Raw genomic sequence first — 25,069 nt, forward strand, 5'->3', positions numbered from 1 at the left:
TAAAGGATAGGGTCCCGCCCCCCCCCCTCAGGCGGTGCTGACCCAATCAGAAGGCCAGCAGCTCAGTAGCGCCATTGCTGGCGGTGGATGTTGCTGGGGCTGCAGCTGCACGGAAGGCACCTCATTGGATGGGCACCTTCGAAGTGGGGGTAGTGGTGCTGGTGCCAGGCTCCAGCGATTGGGGGGTGGGGGTGTTGCTGAGCGCCAGTGGCACTGGTGCCATGGGGGTGGCCTTTGCTGCCAGGGGCTCCTCCGAGGGCCATGGAGAATCCAAAAGGGAGGGACCCCTCACCCCAGAACATGCTTGGAGGATGCCAGGTTTTAATGGATGGTTCCCCAAACAGCAGCAGGTCCTCTTCCACCAGGCAAAATGGCCGTCGAAGTGGTAAGAAGCCCTCAGTCGGCTACTTAAGTGGCTCAATTGGGCTCCCGGCAGGCGATTGATCTGCCACCTTTCCAGCCGCTGATAAATTGGCATTGTGGCAGGAAAACGTTGGGCATGCCCCTGACTCCTTCCCGCAACATTTTGCCAGCCTTACCACCTTCCAGCCCATCGCTAAAAGGCTGGTAAAATTCCTGCTGATGCTTCCACTTTTGGGGGAGACCAGAACTCGCAGCCATAAATATAAGATACTTGCTAATAAATCCAGTTGGGAATTCAAGGAGAAACTTTACCTGGAGAGCGGTGAGAATATAGAACTTGGTACACCAGTTGAGGCATGGGTGCATTTACAGGAAAGCAAGGTAAGTACGTGAGGGAGAAAGGAATAGAAGGATATGTTGATAGGGTGAAGTGTGAAATCATTGATAGAGATGAAGGGGAGGGGGGAGCATAACAACTGGCACTGACATTTTAGGTCAAATGGCCTGTTTCTGAGCTGTAGACCTGATGTAATTCTAGGTATTGTGTTGTTTCTATTTTAACATGCTTTAAAAATAAATAGTTTTCTATCAGATTTATCTTTACTTCGTCCTACACACTAGTTGTTGACAATGATTACATGGAGCGAACAGCAGAAAACAGGCTATTCAGACCAACTGGTCTATGCTGCTGTTTTTAGTCCACACAAGCCTTCTCCCACCTTACTGTACATGACACGATAAAGAAAAAAAATAAAGTCTTGCATTTATATAGTGTCTTTCATGATCACAGGATATCCCAAAGCACTTTGCAGCCAATGAAATATTTTTAAGTGTAGTCACTGTTGTAATGTAGAAAATGCGGCAACTATTTGCGCACAGCAAGCTCCCATAAACTGCAATGTGGTCATGGCCAGATTCTTGCAGTGTTGTTTGAGGGATAACTATTGGCTAAGGCACCAGGGAGACCTCCCCTCCTCTTCTTCAAAATAGTGCCATGGGATCTTTTACGTTCATCTAAGAGGAGACACAATGACTAGGTTTCACATCTTATCCAAAAGATGATACCTCTGACAGTGCAGCACTCCCTCAGTACTGGACTGGAATATTTGTCGACATTTTTAAGCTCAAGTCCCTAGTGTGGGACAATCTTTTGAGTCACACTGAAGACTGCTACCTACTGAGCCACAGCATGTCAGTGTAATCCCTATTCTTGTTTCCTCATGCATTTATGCAGTGTCCCCTTAAATGTATTATTAGTGCTTCCACCTGGGAAGGAGCAGGACAATGTTATGGCACAGCGGATGGTAAATGCTGAGCTGTTCAAATCCCAGAGGGAAATTTGAAACAACTGCCACAGCTATTTTACAATTTTTATTCATTTCGAAATGTGTGCCTTGAATTCAGTAGTAATAAGACCACCACGTCTTATAGGTTTCTTACAAAACTAAATTAAACCTTTATTAAAATTAAAAAATGATTTTAAGCACATACATAGGTTTACAAATTACTACTATGATAACTCCTAGCTCCCCTACTTAATCTAACTCCCAGTTATACCTCTGTTAAGCCAAACATTGATTTAAACAGACCTAGGCAAAGCACACGCCCTGGATAGTCGAATTCAGAGTGAGTTTTTCTCAGCTTCGGTTCCTTGTAGACAGCGGCTTGAGGCTAAGATGCTGGAGGCTTTTCACACTTGTATTAGATCTTAAAATGCCTGCCATTATGCATAGCCTTCTCTCCTTTATACATATTTTCCCCTTTGAATGCAAATTCCCATTGTTTCACTATGTCTTTGGACTTTACCGCTCTAATAATAAAAATCTATCATAGTGCTAATTTTACCAGTAATCTTTGGGAAAATTAATACACTTTCTCAACTTCTTCTGGCTAGGTGTAACATTTTACCCTCTCTTTTGAATTCAAGCTACTCTGGTTTATTTAAAAATGCATATGTTCCCTTTATACCTCACATTCTAAAACTTCATCCATGTTTACCTATTTAGCATTTCAAACCTAGCTTCTCTTACATCTTTAATTCAGTTAAGTCCCCCCCCGCCCCACACACACACAGACCCACTATTACTCTATGATAAATTCCAATAACATTATGAAAATTATTATATCTTCCTGACAGACAATGGTATTCCGCAGGATTCCTGGCATAAATGCAGGAATGAATTCCCAAAACTCAACATTTCATGGGTTCGAATGGATTTTGCAACTGATGACTTTATGGGGGTCAGCAGTCAGGCGGTGGTGGCTATCAAATTCAGCAAGGTGCCAATAATTCTTGAAAATGTACATGACACTCAGAGGACAATGTCCCTCATCTCCAGCGTGGGCACGATGGGCCGAATGGACCTCCAGTTGTCCGCTGGATCATTCCCAGCCCCAGTTGCGCTGCTGATGTGGGTTAACGCCTGATGGGTTACAAGATGGCCAAGACTGTGAATGAAAGCCGCAAACTGCAGACGCTCAGAGAGGACACAACACACTGGGACTGAAACGAAGGCAAGCAGGAGAGAAACACAGAAGAGAAGCAGCTGAGAAACAGAGAGAGATAGACGACAGATGTACAATCGTTGGAATACTGCCTCCTCCCGTTATACACAGGAGAGAAACTGCAGGAAATTACATGAAACCATTTTACGTACTTTACCATGATCTTTTTGCATACGGGTCAGTCCAGCATTTTAACTATAATGTGTAAAGGAAGCACCTGTTTAAATGAAATGTTCTTTTTTTTTTGGCCAGAAGTCGATAACCCCAGGGGGCATTTTTTTTCTTCCTTTTATTTTGTTTAAAAACACAAATGTTACCCTGAATTTTTAGGAAGAATGACTGTAAAATATGTCTCAGTCACCGGCTGGCTGCTGATCTGGAGAGCTGGGGAAGGAAGAGATGTTTGCAGTTTTTGAAATGGTGACTTTTTATTCGGGCGTCTGCAATAATCAACATTAAAATTGTTACTGAAGGTGATGTGCCTCTTGTCGTTTGCAAAGCTTGGCAAAATGAAAATCTCAACATTGAGTGAAAAATTGGGGAGAAACACATTATACGCATTCAAGGAATTGCCTGTGATTTTTCTCCCATGCCTGTGATTTTTCTCCCATTGTATTAATTAATAAGCATAATTGCGCCTCCCTTATTATAAAAGAAGCCTGTTACCTGCCCAGGAACCAAGCTGTCAATCATGAGCAGCTCCGCCTACCTGGAACCTGCCCATCAAACGGGGACAATGAGCGTCCCTCACCTGCGCGCGCGGCATCAGCTGGGCAGCGGGGCGGGGACAGCCTCGGGGCGCGGTGCGGCCTGGGAGTTGTAGTCCCCGCCCCGTGGCCAACAAAGGAGGCGGAGCCCCCCGCGAAACTACAGCTCCCAGCGCGCCGCGCGGGCCAGCCAGCCAGCCCACTGGGCTACATGTATCCGAGCGCAGGGAGAGGGAGCAGCCAGACAACAGGAGCTGCAACTGCTGGTGAGGGCGGGGGGGGCGGGAGAGGCTGGTGCAAGCAAGGAGTACACACAGACAGCGATTTCCAGAGAGAGGAGGGGAGAAAAAATCTGCAGAACAAGTGAGAGCGTCAAAAAAATAAGCAAATAGAGAGAGAGGCATTCATTCATCACAGATAATACAGAGCATTTGCAGCCTGTGAAAATTGCTAGTGATATCATAGCTTATTGAAGGTATATTTTTTCCTCTCTTGACCTCTCTGACTGTCTTTTTTGTTTGTGGGGGGGGGAGGCTGCATGTCTGTGTCCAGCTGCAACTGCAAGGAAGGGAGCTGCCAATAACTTCTTGTTTCTCAGCAGAAAGCGGATGCAGTGAGTTGCTACAGTCTCTAAACTGCACGGTGGGGTGGGTGCTGGGGATGTGGACTCTATTCTTTGCAAAAAGGGGTTCGGCGACCCAATGTCTCAGAAATAACCACAACTTTGAATCAGAATGCGAACCTCTTCCTCTGTGGTAAGCTGGAGTTGTGTGCGCCTCTGCTCATTTGTTGAGCGGGTCATGTCATCCCGTAGCTCTGCAGCTCAGCCGCTGTCAGTGTTGCTAACAGCAGAGAGCTGCGAGAGGGAGAGGCCGGGGGGGGGGGGGGGGGACAGTACAGGCACGATGGGCCGAGCGGCCGCCTTCTGTGCTGCATTGACCGTATTTGGAGGGAAATAATGCAATCATTAACAACAAAAAAAAAGCAACCCCACAAAATCAGGCGCTATAACCATTTTCCACAATGCGCGTATTGGCGTTGGTCTTGTTGCCTCGATCAATAATAGTTTATTTGCTCGGGAAAATAACACTTAAGACTGTGGGTCAGGGAACTAGTTAGAGAATTACAAGGGACCAAAGACACCGCCGGGGTGAACGCGAAAACAAGTCTTGCCATTGCCGAACCTCGTTGCCCTTGTCCCATCTTTCTCTAAATATTTAGCTAAGCTTTTTGAGATCTGATCAGCTGCAGGAACAACAACAACAACAACAAAAAAAGGGGAGCAGCCTTGCTTATTTTGGAACAGAAGTGACTGCAATGATGAAGCTGTTTGGCTACAGCAGAGTGTCCTGCGTTTGGGTTTTGGAACTGTGTCCTTATTTTAGTAGATATCGTTTTAATTGAAGGTCCCTCTAATTCGCACATCGCCATATCGAAAGCCGTTGTAACAGACTTTGGAACTAACGTAGTGCGGAAAAGTGACAGCACTCACACCTTTGAAATTAAGCTTATAAATTCCCAATTTTTTTTTCTGGAAGAAATTTCATCCCGTTTTCTAATATAAAGCCCAAGCATCTGCCTCCTCGCGGTAATAAAAAAGTTGTCACGTTCATATCAGTGTAAGTATTTCCATAATATTAAAAGTAGTCGGCTAAATTGCTTGAAACATGTACAAGTGTGTGGGGCACTCGGAGACAAAGAAACTGCCTTGGGAAGATTCAGTCTCGTCTGTAGGTTCCCCACTGTATTGTGTATGCTACAGAAGGTATTGTGTAACAGATGGGACACACTGACTGGTAATGGGGTTGAGGGCGAGAGCGAGCCTTTCACTACAGATCAAACAGTTCATGTTAAGCATGTGCATTTTTAATTTCTTTTGTTTTTTTTGTTTAAAAAAAAAGCTTCCTTCTTTTCACAGAATCGCACAGTGCAGAAGAGTCTGCACCGACACGCTTACCATCGATCATGTTTTCAGATGCTCTCGTTTATTTCCTGACTGGTTGTAGAAAAATAACTTGCTGTGAGTGGAATATGCAATATTAGCTGCTTATTCTGTCTCAAGACGTTTCGTGAACAAAGTCCCACTCTCCCTTGTCCTCTCCCTCCCCCCTCTTTCCCAACACAGCTTTCTGTAAACTTATCCAGAATAATAAAGTTGAAAGACTCCAGGCAATCTCGGCTAAAAAGGATGTGCCTGTGAAATCGGTAAACTGTGAACGGATTGTCACAGAACCAAGTGGGTTTTCTTGGTTCTTAGGGGTTGAATAGGAACATCTGGCTTGCTGCTGCTCCTCAGAAGGATTACATGTGTTGAGAGGGTTTCTGCTGCTTTCTTTTTGGATCATAGAATCATAGAAGAGTTACAGCACAGAAGGAGGCCATTCGGCCCTTTGTGTCTGTGCTTGCTCTCTGTCAGAGCTACTCAGCTCATCCCACTCCCCTGTCTGCAGTCCTGCAATTTTTTTTCTCTTTAGATAATTATCCAATTCCCTTTTGAAAGCCACGATTGAATCTGCCTCCGCCACACTCTCAGGGAGTGCATTTCAGATCACTGCATAGAGGTTTTCCTCAGTTTTTGTTTTGGTGATTAGCTTAAATTGGTGTTCTCTGATTCATGACCCTTCTGCCAACTTCACCTGTTGTTTAGGCAAATAATGATGGGAGCATGTTGATGAATTGTGTGAATCAAAACTTGTTAAATACCCTTGGCTCAGCTCGTCTCTAAGCCACAAAGTCATGAAATTCAAGTCCCACTCCAGAGACTTGAGCACATAATCTAGGCTGACCCTCCAGTGCAGTACTGAGAGAGTGCTGCACTGTCAGAGATACTGTCTCTCAAATGAGATGTTAAACCAATGCCCTGTCTGACCTTGTTTGTGGACATCACTGATCCAGTAGCAGTATTCAAAGTAAGCAGAGAAGCTATCCTGGCAAATATTTATCTCACCATCAAGACCACTGTAATAGATCATGTGGTCATTTATTTCATTGCTGTTTGTGGGAGCTTGCTGTGTACAAATTGGCTGCTGTGTTTGCCTTCAATATACAACAGTAACTGTTTCCAAAAGTACTTCATTGCCTTGGGGTATCCTGAAGATGTGAGAGGTAGTGTGTAAAGTCTTATCTTTGTACCACTTACAACTTGTAAACTAAACTTATTGATTTGCAAGAAGCAACTGCCCCCCTGTAACTACACCCAGCAAGTGATCACTTTGGTAATATTCAAATTCACTTCAATCTTAACTTTATTATTTTTCTTTTGCAGGTAATGAAGTAAATCAGTTGGCTGTTTGCCGGAAGTGACTGTGTGTTGCACAACTTGTCCCTCCCGAAGGAGCACCTATAGATTAGCAGAGCTTTAAGTCAGATAACAGAGCTTCTCAAGAGAAGGAAATAACACAATAAAAGCCTACATTTCCGGGAAACCTAGAATTCTCTTTTTTTTTTAAAATAAAAAGAGACTGCTGTCAGTGTGAAAATGGAGACGGTTTCCCAAGATTCACAAATGGAATGCCAGATTTGTTTTAATTACTACAGCCCGCATCGCCGCCCTAAGCAACTGGACTGTAAGCACACCTGCTGCTCTGTCTGCCTTCAACAGATGAGGAGCAGTCAGAAGGAACTGATGTGCCCCTGGTGTCGAAGTGTGACCAAGCTCTCCCCCAGCCTCTCAGTGTCTCAACTGCCTGATGACCCAGAAATAATCACTGTGATCAGTATCCCCCACACTTCAGACCGCACCCCAGTCTTTATCAGGCTCCCAAGCAGTGGTTGCTACATGGTCCCTCTGACTGTAACTAAGGAGAATGCTCTGTTGCCGGGAGAGGGGGGTTGCCGACTGTTGCCAGGGAATCAGCGGAAGACTGTAACTGCTGTGCTCATCCCCGGGGAACAGCAGCAACATCGACAGCACCAGATCCAAAATGGACTGAGGGAGGATGAGGAAGAGGAGGAAGGCAGGGAAGGTATCAAAACTTCCACTTGCTCAGGCGTTTGCACTGTGCTACTTGTGGCTTGTGTCCTCCTTTTCCTACTTGGTATCGTCCTGCATAATATGTCCTGCATATCAAAGCGATTTACTGCCATTTCTTGTGGCTGACATGACTGTTAACCTGCAGAAGGCGTTCAAAATTTACCCATGTGCGTGATACCCGGACGATGGCTGAACTGAAGAACGCAAACCATTTAGTCTCTTAAAGCATGGGCTACAGACCAGTGCTGGGGAAGTTGAATAAACGCATAAAACTGCAAGAATGATTCATTTGGGAAGTGATTTGCACCCAAGGTGTAATCTGGTAGATCAGCTGACAACAGTACTTTGTGGTGGATTTTGATAGGGTTTTGTCTTTGAAGCTAGAAAGCGTGCACAATTAATAGAAAGTGATTTCCTTTATGTGGCATTGTATTTCTAAACCTCTATTAAGTCTCCCTTTTAATGGGTGATGCAATAAAAGTATTCACAGTGTAACTTGAGTCCGCCTGCTGTTGATGTTGGTAGGCAGCATCAGTTTATACAGTGAAATCTAGACTATCCTGTAAAACCTGGATTTTAATTCATTGTAATTCTTTCAGTTGTAGCAATCTCCTCCAGAAGTAAAGCTCATATTTTGTCACCAGCATCTGTGATGTGAGAACAGGATTTAGACAAGTGCAATACAGTTGCAGTCAAATTTTAAAAAAACACTACAACTTTATTTGGGGCTAAATTGTATAAATTGGTCTATACTTTTAATATTTAAATTTGTAAACAAACTGTTGGAATTGAGCGTTTAGATTTGTATATACAAGTGTAGCAGTTTTTAACTCTAGTACTTAACACAGTGGTATATATTCATAAGGAACATAAGCTAAATTTAGGTCAACTGGAGATAGTTTGCCATATTTTATATGTGTGCAGATATTGAGAATAAATGGTAGACTGAGTTGTAGTTACACTTTATTTTGCTAGTACGAGATGGAACTATAATGGTGGATTGTTTTAGTTCATAATTGACTATATGATAGTTCATCTGTTTAGAAGACATATTCGATATGTCCAATTGGACATCATTTTCAATAGAGATGAATTTCAAATTGTGAGTTAACTTAGTGACAAAGTCAATTATCGTTTTTAATGTATCAAACATACAATGTGACAAAAGCTGATTTTTAAAAAATCTAGGGCTTTCGGGCTGTTTGGGATTTTGCCAGATTTATTAAAAGTACTGGTCTTTGAATGCATAACATTTTAAATTAGAAAAAAAATAACATAAATTCATTTGCTATTAAAGATGTAATTTGGTGTCCTGTGGTTATGGTGCTTGATGTTTGAAAAGGCTTGAATGGCGTTGTTGGAAGTGACTGCAAACTGTGGCAAGGAATACCACAAAAGCAATGTTCGGAGATCCAGGTGATGTCGAGCGAGGAGAATGATCCATTATGACTTAAGATGACATGGCAGAGAAATGAAATGAGACATTATGGATGGAGCTAGGTTGAAATGTTAAGCGTGCATTGTCAGGCTTTATTCAGATTAACAGGTAAAGAATAATTGTGCACTCTGCTTTAATTTAGGTTTTGTTGTTTTTCTCTACAGGAAGCCAAAATCCCATTAATCCAAAATTTTACACAGTTTCTCCCTGCAGATTTCGAAGTAGAAAATTCAGACAGATTTTGAGGGTGAAGCACAGAAATTTCCCTAGAAATCATTTTAACCAACTATACCTGTGGAGCCATTGTTTATTTTACTTATCTGGGTATTTTCATTTACAGTCTTCATTCTGATCCCAGTGTCAGGATTTTATAGTCTATGCTAGTTCAGTGGATGCAAGTGGTAGCAGATTCTTTGTCTCGCAAAGCAAACAAAAGTGGTTGATAGGACGGTAATGGGTCTCAGTTAATATCTCACAATCACTGCTGCCTGCACACGTTGTGAAATGGTTTTAACCTTTTCCCTGGGTTACTTGGTTTACAGACCTGTCATTGTGACTAAGCAAACTGAGGTACATGAACTGCCAATGTGTGCACAAACCTGTGGTAACCTGCCAAAAGATATGTATTTTTAAGAGAAAGTGAAGCTGCTGTTCATAGTTGCTGACTGTTGTATTGTCATCGTGCTCTAGTAACAGAACAGAAATGCATGGAGCTGCAATAGAGCATTTTTTTCCCTCACTGACCTATTTTTTACGAGCAGTGCTCTAAACCTGCCTATTATTTGTATTAATGTTCATTTTTGTTTAATGATGATTGTAAGGAGTGCATTGATATAAATAGACCACTGTACTGTGACTCTGGTTATATTGACAACATTACTCGAGACTTTATAATAAACTTCAATAAACATTATCCAATTTGTTTATTCAAGCAACAACACACTCGACAAACATTCCCGGAAAGAAACAGTTGCTTAAATTATTTTCCACTTTTGCAAATATGCAAGAGAAAAAGCCAGTGGAGGATTTTTGGTTTTGATTTAATTATCTGCCACAATCCGGTGGAATCGTTTTTCCTCTGGGGATTTTTTTCAGCAAACATGGAATTCTGAAGTACAAAATTTGCATCAATAGAATTTATTTTGTTAACGGGCAACTTTATTATGGTGAAACGGTATTTTCTATACGCCAGAGGATCAGCTGGGGCTAACTAGCGAGAAACTAAGCGCTCACTAAAATGACCCTCTGCTTGTATTCTCTAGGTCAGAACTTTCGAGGGGCGGCAGTCACAGTCGAATTGCCAATCTGTTCCCTTCTAGTTACCTTAGTCAGGAGCTGCACATTTCTCTCCTGACTTTCCAACTCGGGCCGGGTGAGAAAAGTGCGGTGCAGCAAGTTCCTCAGGCCTTCTGTGCAGCGCCAGGGGGAAGTGAAGTCACGTCCTCTTTTTACGGCACTGGCTGCAGCAAACTGAGTAAGTTTAAAGGTCCTGAGCACTTTGAGAAGCCAGGGAGAAGGAAAGTGGGTCAGGGGTCAGCGGTTAGGGTGGGGAGGGGTGAATAATGGGTCAGGGGAGTGGTCGGATGGTCAGTCAGGAGTCGGGGGTAGTCGGGTTCAGGAGGGTAGTAGGGGGCGAAGAGTAGTCAGACAAGTGGGAGTTGGGGGGGCATCGTGGTCAGGAGGGTAGTTGGTTGGAGGTAGTCAGGCTTTCGGGAGAGTAGTCGGGGGTGGGAGGTAGTGTGGGGATTGGGAGGGTTGTCGGGGGCAGTAGGAGAGTAGTCGGGGTCGTGGGGGGGTAGTTTAGGGATCCAATGGGCAGTCGGGGGTCAGTCCTATGGTTACCCAGAATTTAGAAGTGGCTTTAACCCTTCTGACTTTTCCTGGGTAACTATTCTGTTAAAGAGAGTCAGAACCATCCAAAGTCTCTGATTTAAGTTGGAGTTTCGGGTGGTTCCCAGTGCAGGGTAATTGTCCATCGGAAGTTTGAACTTCCCGGCAATTCCCGTGCAGTCTTTGTGGGGATTTCCAGGAGGATCCCAGCTCATCTCCTGGGGTACCACCGGGGTATGACCCTTCCAGCCCATTTTTTATTCTTTCACGAGATGTGGGCATCGCTGGCTAGGCCAACATTTATTGCCCATCCCTAATTTCCCTTGAGAAGGTGGTGGTGAGCTGCCTTCTTGAATCGCTGCAGACCATGTGGTGTAGGTACACCCATGGTGCCGTGAGGAAGGGAGTTCCAGGATTTTGACCCAGAGACAGTGAAGGAACAGCCGATATATTTCCAAGTCAGGATGGTGCGTGGTGTCCTGGAAGGGAACTTGCAGGTGGTGGTGTTCCCATGTATCTGCTATCTTCCTGCAGTCTGCAGCTTTCTTCCTAACCATCCAGCACACGATCAATTCTTGTATCTGCAAACTTCTTGATCACCTCCTCTCCATTTAAGTCTAAGTCATTGATATATACCTTAAACAGCAAGGGACCCAGTACCTCACTGGAAACAGCCTTCCTGTCACAAAACACCTGGCGACCATCACTCTTTGTTTCCTTGTCTTTTTGTTGTACATCAAATAGCTTAGGTATTTAAGACACAAACTGTTGAACTTTGCCACATGGTAATGTCCGTCTTTATCACTGAAGTCTTTTATGGAGCACCTACCTCACCTGCCATGTTTGAATTGTTTGAGTGTTGGGTGTATTAGTCTATGGTTGGAAAATGTGTTCTCATTGCTGCTAGCTGGGAATTATCCAGAGCTGCGTCAGGCTCAATTACTGTCTGCTGCTTTTAGTAATCAGGATAAGCATTGACTAACTGGTAGAAGGTTTTGTCAGTGTTACTGCATCACTCAACATCCAATCTAGTGTGCATTATAGAAATTATACTGCATTATATTTACCATAACAGATACAATGTTAACCAGCGTTAAGTGTCACCTTGGCTCAGTGGTAGCACTCTTGCCTCTGAGTCAGAAGGCTCCAGGTTTTAGGTGCATAATCTAGGCTGAGACTCCCGCGCAACACTGAGCAAGGATTGTGATATTGGAAATGCAGTCATTTAGAGCAAACTGTTAAACTGAGGCCCTGCCTGACTGTTCAGGCGGAACTAAAAGATCCCATGGCAGTTTTCAAAGGACAATGGGGTGTCCTTGACCAACATTCTTCCTCGACCAAAAGCAAATTTAATGATCATTCATCGTATTGCTTCAGGGACCTTGTTGTTGGGTGTAAATTGGCTGCCAAGTTTGCCTGCCAAAAAACAACTTTGATTACGTTTCAAGTTAATTGGCTATGGAGCCTTTCTGGATGTCCTGGGAATGTGAAAGATGCTATACAAATGCAAGACGTACTTCGAATGCTCTCAGCCATTGGCCAACTGACCAATCCCAGTGTTCAGTCAGAAGCAGCATTACTTATGAGAATATCATTTTAATTTTGTGAACTATCCTGGTTCTACGCGAGCCTTTGATCTTTTATTCTTTAAGTCAACCTTCTGCAGCAACTCTTCACAATACCCTGTATCTCAATTCTCTGGTGCGTTGTGGCACCCTGCATCAAAACTCCAACACAGTTCTCTTTTCACTTAAAAGTAACAAAGTAAGATTAGCTGGCTGAAAACAAACCTTGCGCTAAAATATATATAAAAAAAGAAAAGTTATTCCGCGAATAAGAATAGTTGTGACAATAGCTTTAAAAGTGAGCACAGCGTGTTGTTTCTGAAACAAATTTCGTTCCTCCCAAAGCAACCTGAAGATGACAACATGCCAGGTTGGCACCAGATATCTCAATACCTTAATTATTTCTTTACAAAGGATCACAAAAAAGTTGTCTTGTATAAAGTGAGTTCTTAAAAACAGGGGACAGTAAGCATGTCAGAAGTTTGTCACTTAGACCCTCAATTGGAAGGAAACAAGGTCAGGTTCCAGCCCTGACTATTGTATGAATTTCTGTGATCTCACTGACCCGAGCAATTAGCTCCAGTCTCGTTGCTGTGAAACTCTTTTGAGTTATCAACAGTCACAGATTGCAACTCTTTCGAGTACAATCACAGTTCTTGGTTTCCAGGAGTGGGACATGAACCCACAACCCTCTGATTCAAAGGCGAGGGTGCTATGAACTGAGCCACAGCTGACACCTCCCCTGTGAAGTCGGTCGGATTTTAGTTGCATGCTAATCTTCATAATGATGAGAGGGCAAAGCTACTTTTTCAAGCGGCATTGACCCTGATGCTGAAAGCACTCCCTCTGGTTACAAAGGTATGTGTGAGGGAGAAAAATGTTATAAAAATTAAATAAACCCCCCTATCGTTTCGTCCAAAAAAGAATTTCTAGCTTGTCTTAATAAGTTGCTAATTCGGATCTGATGGCCATAATTTCCTGTCAAAGTAATAGTGAGGCCAATGGCGCTGATTGTTATTTATGTGCAAATGCCACCGCAGGTTCAGATGTGGGGCAGTGTGAGATGTGCCGCTCCAATGTTATCTCCATGAAAGTAGCATTTTGCTGTCTTTCTCTCTATTGAAATGCATTGAGCGGCGTCAAGTTGCCGGACTCATGCGGAAACTACAAACTAAGCTGACCACAGGGAGTTAGAGCCGGTCTGAAGTGAGGCTAGGAACCTGGTTTGAAGCCAGTTAAAACCCGCACATATTTAGCTAAACCTGGATTAGCTGTCTGAGATTCTTTTAACAATGTGCGAAGTGCTAATTACTGCCAATGAACCTTTCTGGGACCCAAATTTAACTATTACAAGACTGGAGTGTCCTTCCTTCAACTTTGAATTGTTGGTGGAGATTTTAAAAAGGTGAAATATAATTTTTTTGAAAATACTTTTCCCTTCTATCTCTATTTCTTTGTTCCTTAATCCAATGTTTTTCTTTGACTTTCCGTACCTGATTTGACATTGAATTTACCCAATCTAATTTACACTTGCTCCTCAGTCCTTGTGCTGTTTATTTCACAATCCTTTGATTAAGGAGAGACTGATTGCACTCAAGGCACTGTTATCAGCTCACACTTTCAGCAACTTGTTCTGCAAAATATCATTAAGATAAAATGGCAAGGGCAAGTCTAAGTAACAGCAGACACTGTTAGATTCATGCCTATAGCAATTATGGTGCAATATTTAGGAGCTATGAAAGAACATGGGTCAGGGAACTTGAGTTGGAAAAGTAGGCAAAAGTTCCATACGCCCTGATCTTTTGGTCTCCGGATGGTCGTATCCTGAAGATACCCCAGAAGATGTGTTGGGGGACCCCCTGGAAGTCTCCACGCAAGGACTGCATGGAATTGCCCCGCAAGTTTCAACTTCCGTTGGGCAATTACCCGGCGTCTGGAACCCTCCGAAACTCTGAGTTAAATTGGAGACTTCAAATGGTTCCAACTCTCTTAGCAGAATAGTTACCGAGGAATAGTGTCCTAATAGTTACCCCCAACTATCACCCCAACCCCCCAGACTAACTGACTACCCCCCACAACACCTGACTGCCCAGCCCTCCTCCATGACCACCCGACTGGCTCACTCCTGCTCCTAAATTCTATGTTCCTATGACTACCCCCCCCAATCTCCCAACAACCCCTCCCGCGCCTACCTCTCCAATCCTGACACCTGCATCCCCCTCGACCACCTGCCTACCCTCCTGAACCCCCCCCAACCACCCAACTATCCCCCATCTCCAACCCCGCTTACCACCCGACTAACCCCCACGCCCAAATACACTCTCAACCACCCTGACTCTGTTACCTCCGATCATCTGACCATCTCCCCCAGCCGCCCCCCCTGACCACCAACCCACCCTGAACACCTGACACCCCTGACCCATCCCGACCCACCCTAACCTCTCACTCACTTACCCCTGATACTTACCTCCTCTCCTAGCATGTCAAAGTAGCATTTAAACAACGGGACATTTAAACATATTGAAATACAGCAGCCAGTGGTGTAAAAACGGGGCAGGACTTTGTTTCCCCCCGACACTCCTACACTACACTGAAGGACTCCAGGAGCAGCTACACTTCACATTTCTCAACAGACCAGCGTTGAAAGTCTGGAGAGAAATGCGGAGCTCCCGACTAAGGTAGGAAAAAAGGAGTGGGAGTGGGAATCCAACTGTGACTGCCATTTCACGGAAGATTTGGTCCATAAAGGTTCTTGGCCATTGGTGGGACTAGCTAGAGACGATGTGAAAAAAAAGAGTCTTTAGTGAATGCTCAGCCTGATGTGATGGAAAAGCCAAGCCCCATCTCAACGTTATAAAAGAAGTGGCGACATTGATGAACTGGAGGTTTTGGATAAATTATAGAGGAAGGTATGTCAGAACCTCGAGGGACATGGTCAACATCAAAAGCTGATGAGCTAAGTGTTCACAGCGGGTTCAGTCTTTAAAGGTAGTGAAGAACACCAGAAAAGTGCGAAGACTTAAGACTTCAATGATACGGCTGGAGAAATGATAGAATTGCTCATCTTGCCATGGTGCGGCTGCTAATCCTACAACATGGACCAGCTGCCCTCATTGATGGAAGATCGGGTCAAGGACAGCGATGTGAGATTTGGCATTATCAACTAAAACTGATGTGAGAGGGAAGGACATATGAGAAGGTGGAAGACCTACAATTGAATCATCTCTTTTAGCAGTCAGAAATATTCCAAATGCCTGAGATCGATTGTTACAAGATGTTTCGACTTTAAAGATGTCCAAAAATTGTCATCAGGCTAATTGGTTTGAGTTTCGTGGATCAACTTTTGGCACTGTTATTCTGAACACTTCTTCTGTGCTTCATAAGCCTGGAATATTTTAAAAAATAAATTGATTTTAGGTTCAAATCCCTTTAAGCAATAATAATGAATAAAAGGTCCTACACATATTCTTGATTGAGCATATATTTCTGCCTTCCAATTAAAAGGATAATTTTATGGTTTTAATCAAGATAATTATATTAGCTTTAATGTAATGTTCTCAGGATGAATGGGGACACAGAATGTACAAAGCTTTAGGCAGTCACTTTTAGGCTAGAAAAATAATCGTACAAATAGGATCTTACTAAACATTTGTTGTTTCCTATGTAAAGTTTTTGCCAAAGTTCAGTTGTTCTTTTTCATGCTGGCTTAGCTAAAACTAGATACCAAAAGGTCATCAACCTGAAATGTTTACTCTATTTCCTTCCCCACAGACGCTGCCTGACCTGTTGAGTATTTCAACAATTTTCTGTTCTTATTTTAGATTTTCAGCAGCAGCAGTTTTTGTTTTTATGAATCTATGAAAATCTACCTAGCCATCTATCACCATATCCCGCGTGGGCTGCTGGTGTGGGCATGATCACTCAATGTTCAATATCCTCAGTTGACAGCCCTTTCTCTTGTCCAATTTACCTATTGTGCTCGGGCAGTAGTTCGTTTCTCCGGCCAAAAGTAAAAGGCCCGAGGGCACTATTTCAAAGAAGAACTGGGAGTTCTCCCTGATGTCCTGGCCAATATTTAGCCCTCAGCAAACATCATGAAAAGCACTGGGCCGCAGCAATTCACAAAGCTCCTTCGACAGCACCTTCCAAACCCGAGACCTCTACCACCCAGAAGGACGAGGGCAGCAGATGCGTGGGAACACCAGCGCCATCCTGACTTGGAACTATATTGCCCATTCTTTCAATGCCACAGATCAAAATCCTGGAGCTCCCTTCCTAACAGCATTGTGTGTGTACCCACACCACAATGTAGCAGTTCAAGAAGGTGGTTCACCACTATCTTCTTAAGGGTAATTAGGGATGGGCAATAAATGTTGGGCTTGCCAGCAATGCTCACAACCCACAAAAGAGTCAAAAAATGATCTGGTCATTATCACATTGCTGTTTATGGGACCTTGAAATTGGCTGCTGCACTTCATACATTATAATAATAACAGTACTTTAAAAAATGCTTGTAAATGCATTTTGGGAGATCGCAAGACAGTGAAGGGCAAAACATAAATGCAAGTCTTTTGTGGTGCTCAGACAGTTTCTTTTAGTTCTCCAGTAATACTGTGAACTAGAAAAACTCATCCTTACCACAACTATTTTCAGACTTGAGCATTGTCATCTACTCTCAGTGTGCTACTCTGAGAGCTGAAACATGTAACTAAAAATATGCAAAATTTGTGAATCTGCTGAAGTCTGGTCGGTGCTTGTACATTTGATGTGAAGAAATACCAAAGGGTCTCTGTGGCATAAATCACAGCTGAAATGGAACTGTAAGCATAATTTTTTCATACAAATTGATGTTCCCTGGAAATATAATCCTCTTGACACAATATCATGCGGAACACTATAATTGCCTTTGCTACCTCTGTGGATAAACTCTGGGCACCGACCTAATAATTTGCTAGTTGATGTGATAGCAGCTCTAATTGTAGCGGTAGCGTTGTGGTAGTGCCACTGGACTAGTAATCCAGAGACCCAGGGTAATGCCAGGGGACCAGGGTTTGTATCCCACCATGGCAAATAGTGGAATTTGAATTACATTAAAAAAAAAATTCTGACCATGAAACCATTGTCGTAAAAACTCAACTGGTTCACAAATGCCTTTTGGGAAGGAAATCTGCCATCTTACCTGGTCTGGTCCAGATCCACAGCAATGTGGTTGATTCTTAAATGCCCTCTGAAATGGCCTAGAATTGTATCAAATTGATTAAAAAGTCCAAAATGAATGAAACCGGATGGACCACCCGGCATCAACCAAGGCACCAGAAACAACAACAGGTAGCTCAACCCTGTCGGCCCTGTATAGTCCTCCTGACTAACATCTGGGGGCTAGTGCCAAAATTGGGAGAGCTGTCTGACAGACTAGTCAATCATCAGCCTGACATAGTCATCCTCACAGAAACATATCTTACAGATAATGTCCCAGATACCACCATCACCATCCCTGGGTATGTGGTGTCACACCAGCAGGACAGACCCAACAGGGGCGTTGGCACAGTGGTATACAGTCGGGAGGCAATTGCCCTGGGACTCCTTAACATCGACTCTGGACCACATAAAGTCTCATGGCATCAGGTCAAACATGGGCAAGGAAACCTCCTGCTGATTATCACGTACCACCCTCGCCCTCAGCTGATGAAGCAGTGCTCCTTCATGTTGAAAACCACTTGGGAGAAGCACTGAGGGTGGTACTGAAGGAGGCAGAATTCACTCTGGGTGGGGGACTTCAATGTCCATCACCAAGAGTGGCTCGGTAGCACCACTACAGACTGCATTGGCCGAGTCCTAGAGGACATAGCTGCTAGACTGGGTCTGCGGCAGGTGGTGAGGATGAGGTCAAGTATGTTTTCCCTTTCTTGGTTCCCTCACCACCTGCCTGCCGCAGATGCATCTGTCCATGACAGTCTCAGTAGGAGTGACAACTGCACAGCCATTGTGGAGATAAAGTCCTGTCTTCACATTGAGGATACCCTCCATCGTGTTGTGTGGCACTACCACTGTGCTAAATGGGATAGATTTCGAACAGATCTAGCAACTGAAGACTGGGCATCCATGAGGTGCTGTGGGCCATCAGCAGCAGCAGAGTTGTACTCAACCACAATCTGTGACCTCATGGCCCGGCATATCCCCCACTCTACCATTACCATCAAGCCAGGGGATCAACCCTGGTTCAATGAAGAGTGCAGGAGGGCATGTCAGGAGTAGCACCAGACATACCTAAAAATGAGGTGTCAACCTGGTGAAGCTATAACACAGGACAACTTGAATGCCAAACAGCATAAGCAGCAAGTGATAGACAGAGCTAAGCAATCCTACAACCAATGGATCAAGTCTAAGCTCTGCAGTCCTGCCTCATCCTGTCGTGAATGGGGGTGGACAATTAAACAATTCACTGGAGGAGGAGGCTCCACAAATATCACCATCCTCAATGATGGGGGAGCCCAGCACATCAGTGCAAAAGATAAGGCTGAAGCATTTGCTACAATCTTCAGCCGGAAGTGCCGAGTGAATGATTCTTCTCAGCCTCCTCTGGTGCTCCAGAACTTGCTGCACCCCTAGCCAAGCTCTTCCAGTACAGCTACAACACTGGCACCTACCCGGCTATGTGGAAAATTGCTCAGGTATGTCCTGTACACAAAAAGCAGGACAAATCCAACGCGGCCAACTACCACCCCATCTGTCTACTCTTGATCATCAGTAAAGTAATGGAAGGGGTCATCAATAGTGCTATCAAACGGCACTTACTTAGTAATAACCTGCTCACTGACACCCAGTTTGGGTTTCGCCAGGGTGACTCACTCCTGACCTCATTACAACCTTGGTTCAAACATGGACAAAAGAGCTGAACTCCTGAGGTGAGGTGAGAGTGACTGCCCTTGACATCCAGGCAGCATTTGACAGAGTGTGGCATCAAGGAGCCCTAGCAAAACAGGAGTCAATGGGAATCAGTGGGAAATCTCTCCCCCTGATTGCCATTAGTGGGAGTCATACCTAGCACAAAGGAAGATGGTTGTGGTTGTTGGAGGTCAGTCATTTCAGCTCCAGGACATCACCGCAGGAGTTCCTCAGAGTAGTGTCCTCGGCTCAACCATCTTCAGCTGCTTCATCAATGATCTTCCTTCCATCATAAGATCAGAAGTGGGGGTGTTCGCTGATGATTGCACAATGTTCAGCACCATTCCCGACTCCTCAGATGCTGAAGCAGTCCATGTCCAAATGCAGCAAGACCTGGACAATATGCTGGCTTGGGCTGACAAGTGGCAATTAACATTCACACCACACAAGTGTCAGGCAATGATCATCTCCAACAAGAAAGAATTCAACCATCACCCTTTGATGTTCAATGGCATTACCATCACTGAATCCCCCAGTATCAACATCCTGGGGGTTACCATTAACCAGAAACTGAACTGGACTGGCTATATAAATGCTGTGCCTACAAGACAGGTCAGAGGTTAGGAATCGTGTGATGAGTAACTCACCTTCTGACTCCCCAAAGCTTGTCTACCATCTACAAGTCACAAGTCAGGGGTGTGATGGAATACTCTCCACTTGCCTGGATGAGTGCAGCTCCCACAAACTTGACACTGTCCAGGACAAAGTAGCCTCCTTGATTGGCACCACATCCACAAACATTCACTCCCCCCACCACCGACGCACAGTAGCAGCAGTGTGTGTGCCATCTACAAGATGCACTGCAGGAATTTACCAAGGCTCCTGAGGCTGCACCTTCAAAACCCATGACCACTGCCATCTAGAAGGACAAGGGCAACAGACACATGGGAACACCACCACCTGGAAGTTCCCCTCCAAGTCACTCACCATCCTGACTTGGAAATATATCAGCCGTTCCTTCACTGTCGCTGGGCCAAAATCCTGGAACTCCCTTCCTAACAGCACTGTGGGTGTACCTAGACCACATGGGCTGCAGCGGTTCAAGAAGGCAGCTCACCATCACCTTCTCAAGGGCAATTAGGGATGGGCAATAAATGCTGGCCCAGCCAGCGAAGCCCACATCCCGTGAATGAATAAAAAAAAAATTCTCAACCCAGGGTGGGATAAAATGCCCAGAAGATGTTTGAAGGCTGAGAAGCTAGGGGCAGAATTTTGCCCTTGATGGGCGGGCGGGCCCCACTGGCTCGGCAGCGGGCGGGCAGCCGATCGCCACCACCGAAACGGGCCCCGCCGCCATTTTAAGTGGGTGGGCAAATTAAGGCCCGCCCAGTGGGCTGCCCGACAGCTTCCTGTGCAGGGGGGGAAGGGGGGAGTTCCCCACCTGTCAGAGTGGGCTCTTTCGCGCGCATGCGTACATCTCCCTGAGGCTAAGTGCTGCCTCAGGGAGATCGCTGAAAGGCTGGCAAATATAAAAAAAAGAACAATAAAAAATTCATTAACATGTTCCCCCTCATGTGAAAATGTCACATGAGATGGGACATGTTAATGAAATAAACAAAAACTTTATTAAACGTTTTTAAAACCGCTATCAAACCTCATCCCGCCACTGGATGAGGTTTGTAAAAAAATCACCTACCCGCCTGCCCGTTGGGCCCGTGCGCCGAGCCGAAGTTCGCACGGGCCCCTCAAAATCGTCGACGATTGGCAAGTTAAGGGCCTTAACGAGGCCTTTAATTAATGGCGGGCGCGCGTCCCGCTGCATGGCGCGCCCGCCGACCGAAATATCGCGATGCCGCGTGCTGACGTCGGGACGCTCGCGCGATGTCAGCCCGCGACATTTTAAGCGCTGATGTGCGGGCTCCACCACCCGCACGCCAGCCAGAAGATTCTGCCCCATGAGTGCGGCTGTCAGTTATTTGTAGTTGCATTAGAGATAGCTTGTGGCATTCTTTCCTGTGCAAGTATCCTTTGAACAATACTGCAGCTCCCTGAGGCAGCTCCACAGCAGTTGCCAGCCTTCAGGGAGCTCGTTGTAAATCACCCGCCGACACCCTCACTCACCTCGGCACCCGCCCCGCCCCAGCAGTACTGAGCCTCTCTCAATGCGTGTTTCACACTGGCCACCGGTTAATTGGCCAGCTAGCGAGAAATCGCGGTCAGAAGCGTACATCGCATCTGCTTCCGAGCCCACCGATCATGCATGCATGGGCACAAAATTTAGGCCCATATGCTCGACAGGTCCTTGGCCCATATACAATCCCATCTTCCTGGCTTTGCAAGACGTGGAGAGATTTCAAGAGGCAAAATACTTCATTTATCCATTTCAATCTCTGAAAATCAGCGTCAGTGCTCACCCTTCCTGCTGTATTTCAGAATTCACGTTCTGCCACACTTTGTGCACAAAAGCCCATACATGCCCATTCTTCACTTTGGCTCAAATTTCACTTCTCTAAAAGAAAAATGAATCAGAACTCTGGAACGATGAACAGGGAGAAATGGAGGTATCGGTCAAAATGCAAGAAACATCTCACCACAAAGATATTGTTCATAAGATTTTTCTACAGCCAGTTCACTGCAGGCGAGTTCACTGAACAAATGCGAAGGTTTATAACCTGAGTAATCAGGTATTTGCCTTTTGTATCTTTCTGTATCTTTATTAACATAAATCCTCAGACTCTCTGAAAAACCCGAGGGTTTAAGCTGATATTCCACCCAGAGGGGGGAGGCTATCAGTTAAAGAAAGACACACGCGTGTGCTTTCAATTCCTGAAATACCTATCTGTCTCTGCGTTGTTGAGATATTCTCAGCTTGCCCCAGAGTGACTTTCTGAGTTAATCAATGCCGGGATTCAAAGTGAATCATTCCTCAGGCGACAGCAATTTGAATTTTCCAAATTACAGAAGCCGACCATCAACTTTAGAACCTTTATGTGGGGAGGGGGGTTGGGGTAGGGTGGGGGTGGGGGGTTGGCAGGGGAGGATGTTGGTGGGGTAGCTTTGAGTAGAAAATTTTGCAAGTGCTTATTTTTACTTCCGAGATACATTGAGAAGCTGGCGGATCCTGTGTGTGATGTTAACTTTTCAAGATTTGCAATATATTGTCCTGTCAAAAGTTTCTGATGAGAATGATAGAATAAGGCAATTTGTAAAGATGGAGGTTTGCTCTTGTCAAAGCCACTATATTAAAGAATAGATTAATCCCAGATAAAATATTGGGATAGATTATCGTCTTCATGGCCTCGTCAATAATCTGATGGAGTCGATCAAACACAAGCTATAGAACTTCTCTGGGTTTCAGAATGAGAAGTGGGTGGGTTCTGTAACAGATGGGTGACAATCTCATCAAGTTACTATTCAGGAGGTGGAGAGGGAAATCTAACCCAATACAGTCAGGAAAGGCAAGACCCTGTTAACACACTGATGATGTTAATAAATGAGTTCTGGATCTATGCAGTCGCAACACGAGTGGTATTCGCCACTAACAGGATGCTGCTGTAAAGCCAAAAAGACGTTCTGCCTATCACACAAATGGGTAATGTAGTATGTGAATTTAACAGTGCCAGTGTGATGCCAGGTGTGTAGGCTGTACGTCCCAAAGACTGGTGGATCATATCAAACAGCATGTCCCAGCCGCTGTTCATAACAGGCAGGGTACAGACTGTACCCAACCAGCACCTGCTTGCAAAACTCAAAACACAATGTCCAACATTAGATGTGATTCCGCGATTGGACAACATTTACTAAATAATCCTCAGTGTGCTAAGAATTACACTGACAACCAATTTAAAATTGTCAGTCAGGCTCGCAGTGTGGTGCATTTGTGTGTACTGGAAGCTAAATATAGTAATACACAGGGCCCTTTACCTTACAGACAGAAAGAACATGTACACACATTGCACAAAATAAGTGACAGCCATTGTTAGTCTTGAACTTCAAAAGGACATAGACATATTGGTGGATTGGGCAGACCAGTGGCAGATGAAGTTCAATGCAGAGAAGTGTGAGGTGATTCATTTTGGCAGGAAGAATATGGGGAGACAGTATAAGATAAAGGGAGAAACTCTAAAGGAGGTGCAGGGACAAAGGGATCTCGGTGTATATGTACATAATCATTGAAGGTGGCAGGGCGTGTTGAGAGAGCAGTTAATAAAGCATGTGGTATCCTAGGTTTTATTAATAGAGGCATTGAGTACAAGAGTAAGGAGGTCATGTTAAACTTGTATAAGGCACTAGTTAGGCCTCATCTGGAGTTCTGCATCTAGTTCTAGGCGCCATACTTGAGGAAGGATGTGAAGGCATTGGAGAGAGTACAGAGGAGATACACAAGAATGATTCCAGGGATAAACAACTGTAACTATGAGGATAGATTGGAGAGGTTAGGTCTGTTTCCCTTGGAGAAAAGAAGGCTGAGAGGAGACTTGATAGAGGTATTCAAGATCCTGAGGGTATGGACATAGTAAGTAGTGAGAAACTGTTCTGACTCAAGAGTACGTCAAGGATTAAAGGACACAGATTCAAAATAATGGGCAAAAGGAGTAGAAGTGATGTGAGGAAATATTTTCTTACTCACAGGGTGGTTGGAGTCTGGAACGAACTTCCTGAAAGAGTCATAGAGTCATAGAGGTCTACAGCACAGAAAAAGGTCCTTCGGCCCATTGAGTCTGCGCTGATCAAACAAGTACCTAACTATTCTAATCCCATTTTCCAGCACTAGGCCCATAGCCTTGTATGCCATGGCATTGCAAGTGCACATCCAAATGCTTCTTAAATGTTATGAGGGTTTCTGCCTCTACCACTCCTTCAGGCAGTGAGTTCCAGATTCCCATCACCCTCTGGGTGAAAAAATTCTTCCTCACATCCCCTCTAAACCTCCTGCCCCTTACCTTAAATCTATGCCACCTGGTTATTGATCCCTCCACCAAGGGGAAAAGTTCCTTCCTGTCTACCATATCTATGCCCCTCATAATTTTATACGCCTCAATCATGTCCCCTCTCAATCTCCTCTGCTCCAAGGAAAATAACCCCAGTCTATCCAATCTCTCCGCACAACTAAAACTCTCCAGCCCAGGCAACATCCTGGTAAATCTCCTCCGCACCCTCTCTAGTGCAATCACATCCTTCCTATTATTGCGGATTCCAGAACTGCACGCAATACTCCAGCTGTGGCCTAACCAGCGTTTTATACAGTTCCAGCATAACCTCCCTGCTCTTATATTCTATGCCTCGGCTAATAAAGGCAAGTATCCCATATGCCTTCTTAACCACATTATCTACCTGTCCTGCTACCTTAAGGGACCGGTGGACATGCACAACAAGGTCCCTCTGATCCTTGGTACTTCCCAGGGTCCTGCCATTCATCATGTATTCCCGTGCCTTGTTTGTCCTGCCCAAGTGCATCACCTCACACTTATCCGGATTAAATTCCATTTGCCGCTGATCAGCCCATCTGACCAGCCCGTCTATATCCTCCTGTAATCTAAGGCAATCCTCCTCACTATTTACCACCCCACCAATTTTCGTGCCATCCATGAACTTACTGATCACCCCTCCTACATTCAAGTCTAAATCGTTCATATATACCACAAACAGCAAGGGACCCAACACCGATCCCTGTGGAATCCCACTGGACACAGGCATTCAGTCACAAAAACACCCCTCGACCATCACCCTCTGCTTCCTGCCACTCAGCCAATTCTGGATCCAATTTACAAAATTGCCTTGGATCCCATGGGCTCTTACCTTC

The 25,069-nt window shown here is 44.7% G+C and overlaps 1 protein-coding gene across 2 annotated transcripts; it reads left to right on the top strand.

Annotated features, from left to right (window-relative positions):
- The first annotated feature begins 3,858 nt into the window (after nucleotides 1-3,858).
- Nucleotides 3,859-9,899, top strand: rnf152 (ring finger protein 152). 2 transcript variants are annotated; one of them, XM_078539647.1, is made up of 2 exons: nucleotides 3,859-3,946; nucleotides 6,850-9,899. In XM_078539647.1, exon 2 carries the CDS (start codon nucleotides 7,054-7,056, stop codon nucleotides 7,672-7,674), a length of 621 nt encoding a protein of 206 aa, XP_078395773.1. In that variant the 5' UTR covers nucleotides 3,859-3,946; nucleotides 6,850-7,053; the 3' UTR covers nucleotides 7,675-9,899. The 2 variants fall into 2 exon arrangements, with proteins under 2 accessions (XP_078395773.1, XP_078395772.1); XM_078539646.1 differs by having other exon boundaries at nucleotides 3,863-4,050; nucleotides 6,841-9,899.
- Nucleotides 9,900-25,069: the final 15,170 nt, after the last annotated feature.

The sequence above is a fragment of the Cetorhinus maximus genome, chromosome 3 (assembly GCF_964194155.1).
Source record: "Cetorhinus maximus chromosome 3, sCetMax3.hap1.1, whole genome shotgun sequence".
Classification (NCBI taxonomy): domain Eukaryota; kingdom Metazoa; phylum Chordata; class Chondrichthyes; order Lamniformes; family Cetorhinidae; genus Cetorhinus; species Cetorhinus maximus.

What these genes read in the sequence shown, in the direction of transcription:
- rnf152 (XM_078539647.1), top strand. Translation starts at nt 7,054, where the DNA reads ATGGAGACGGTTTCCCAAGATTCACAAATGGAATGCCAGATTTGTTTT.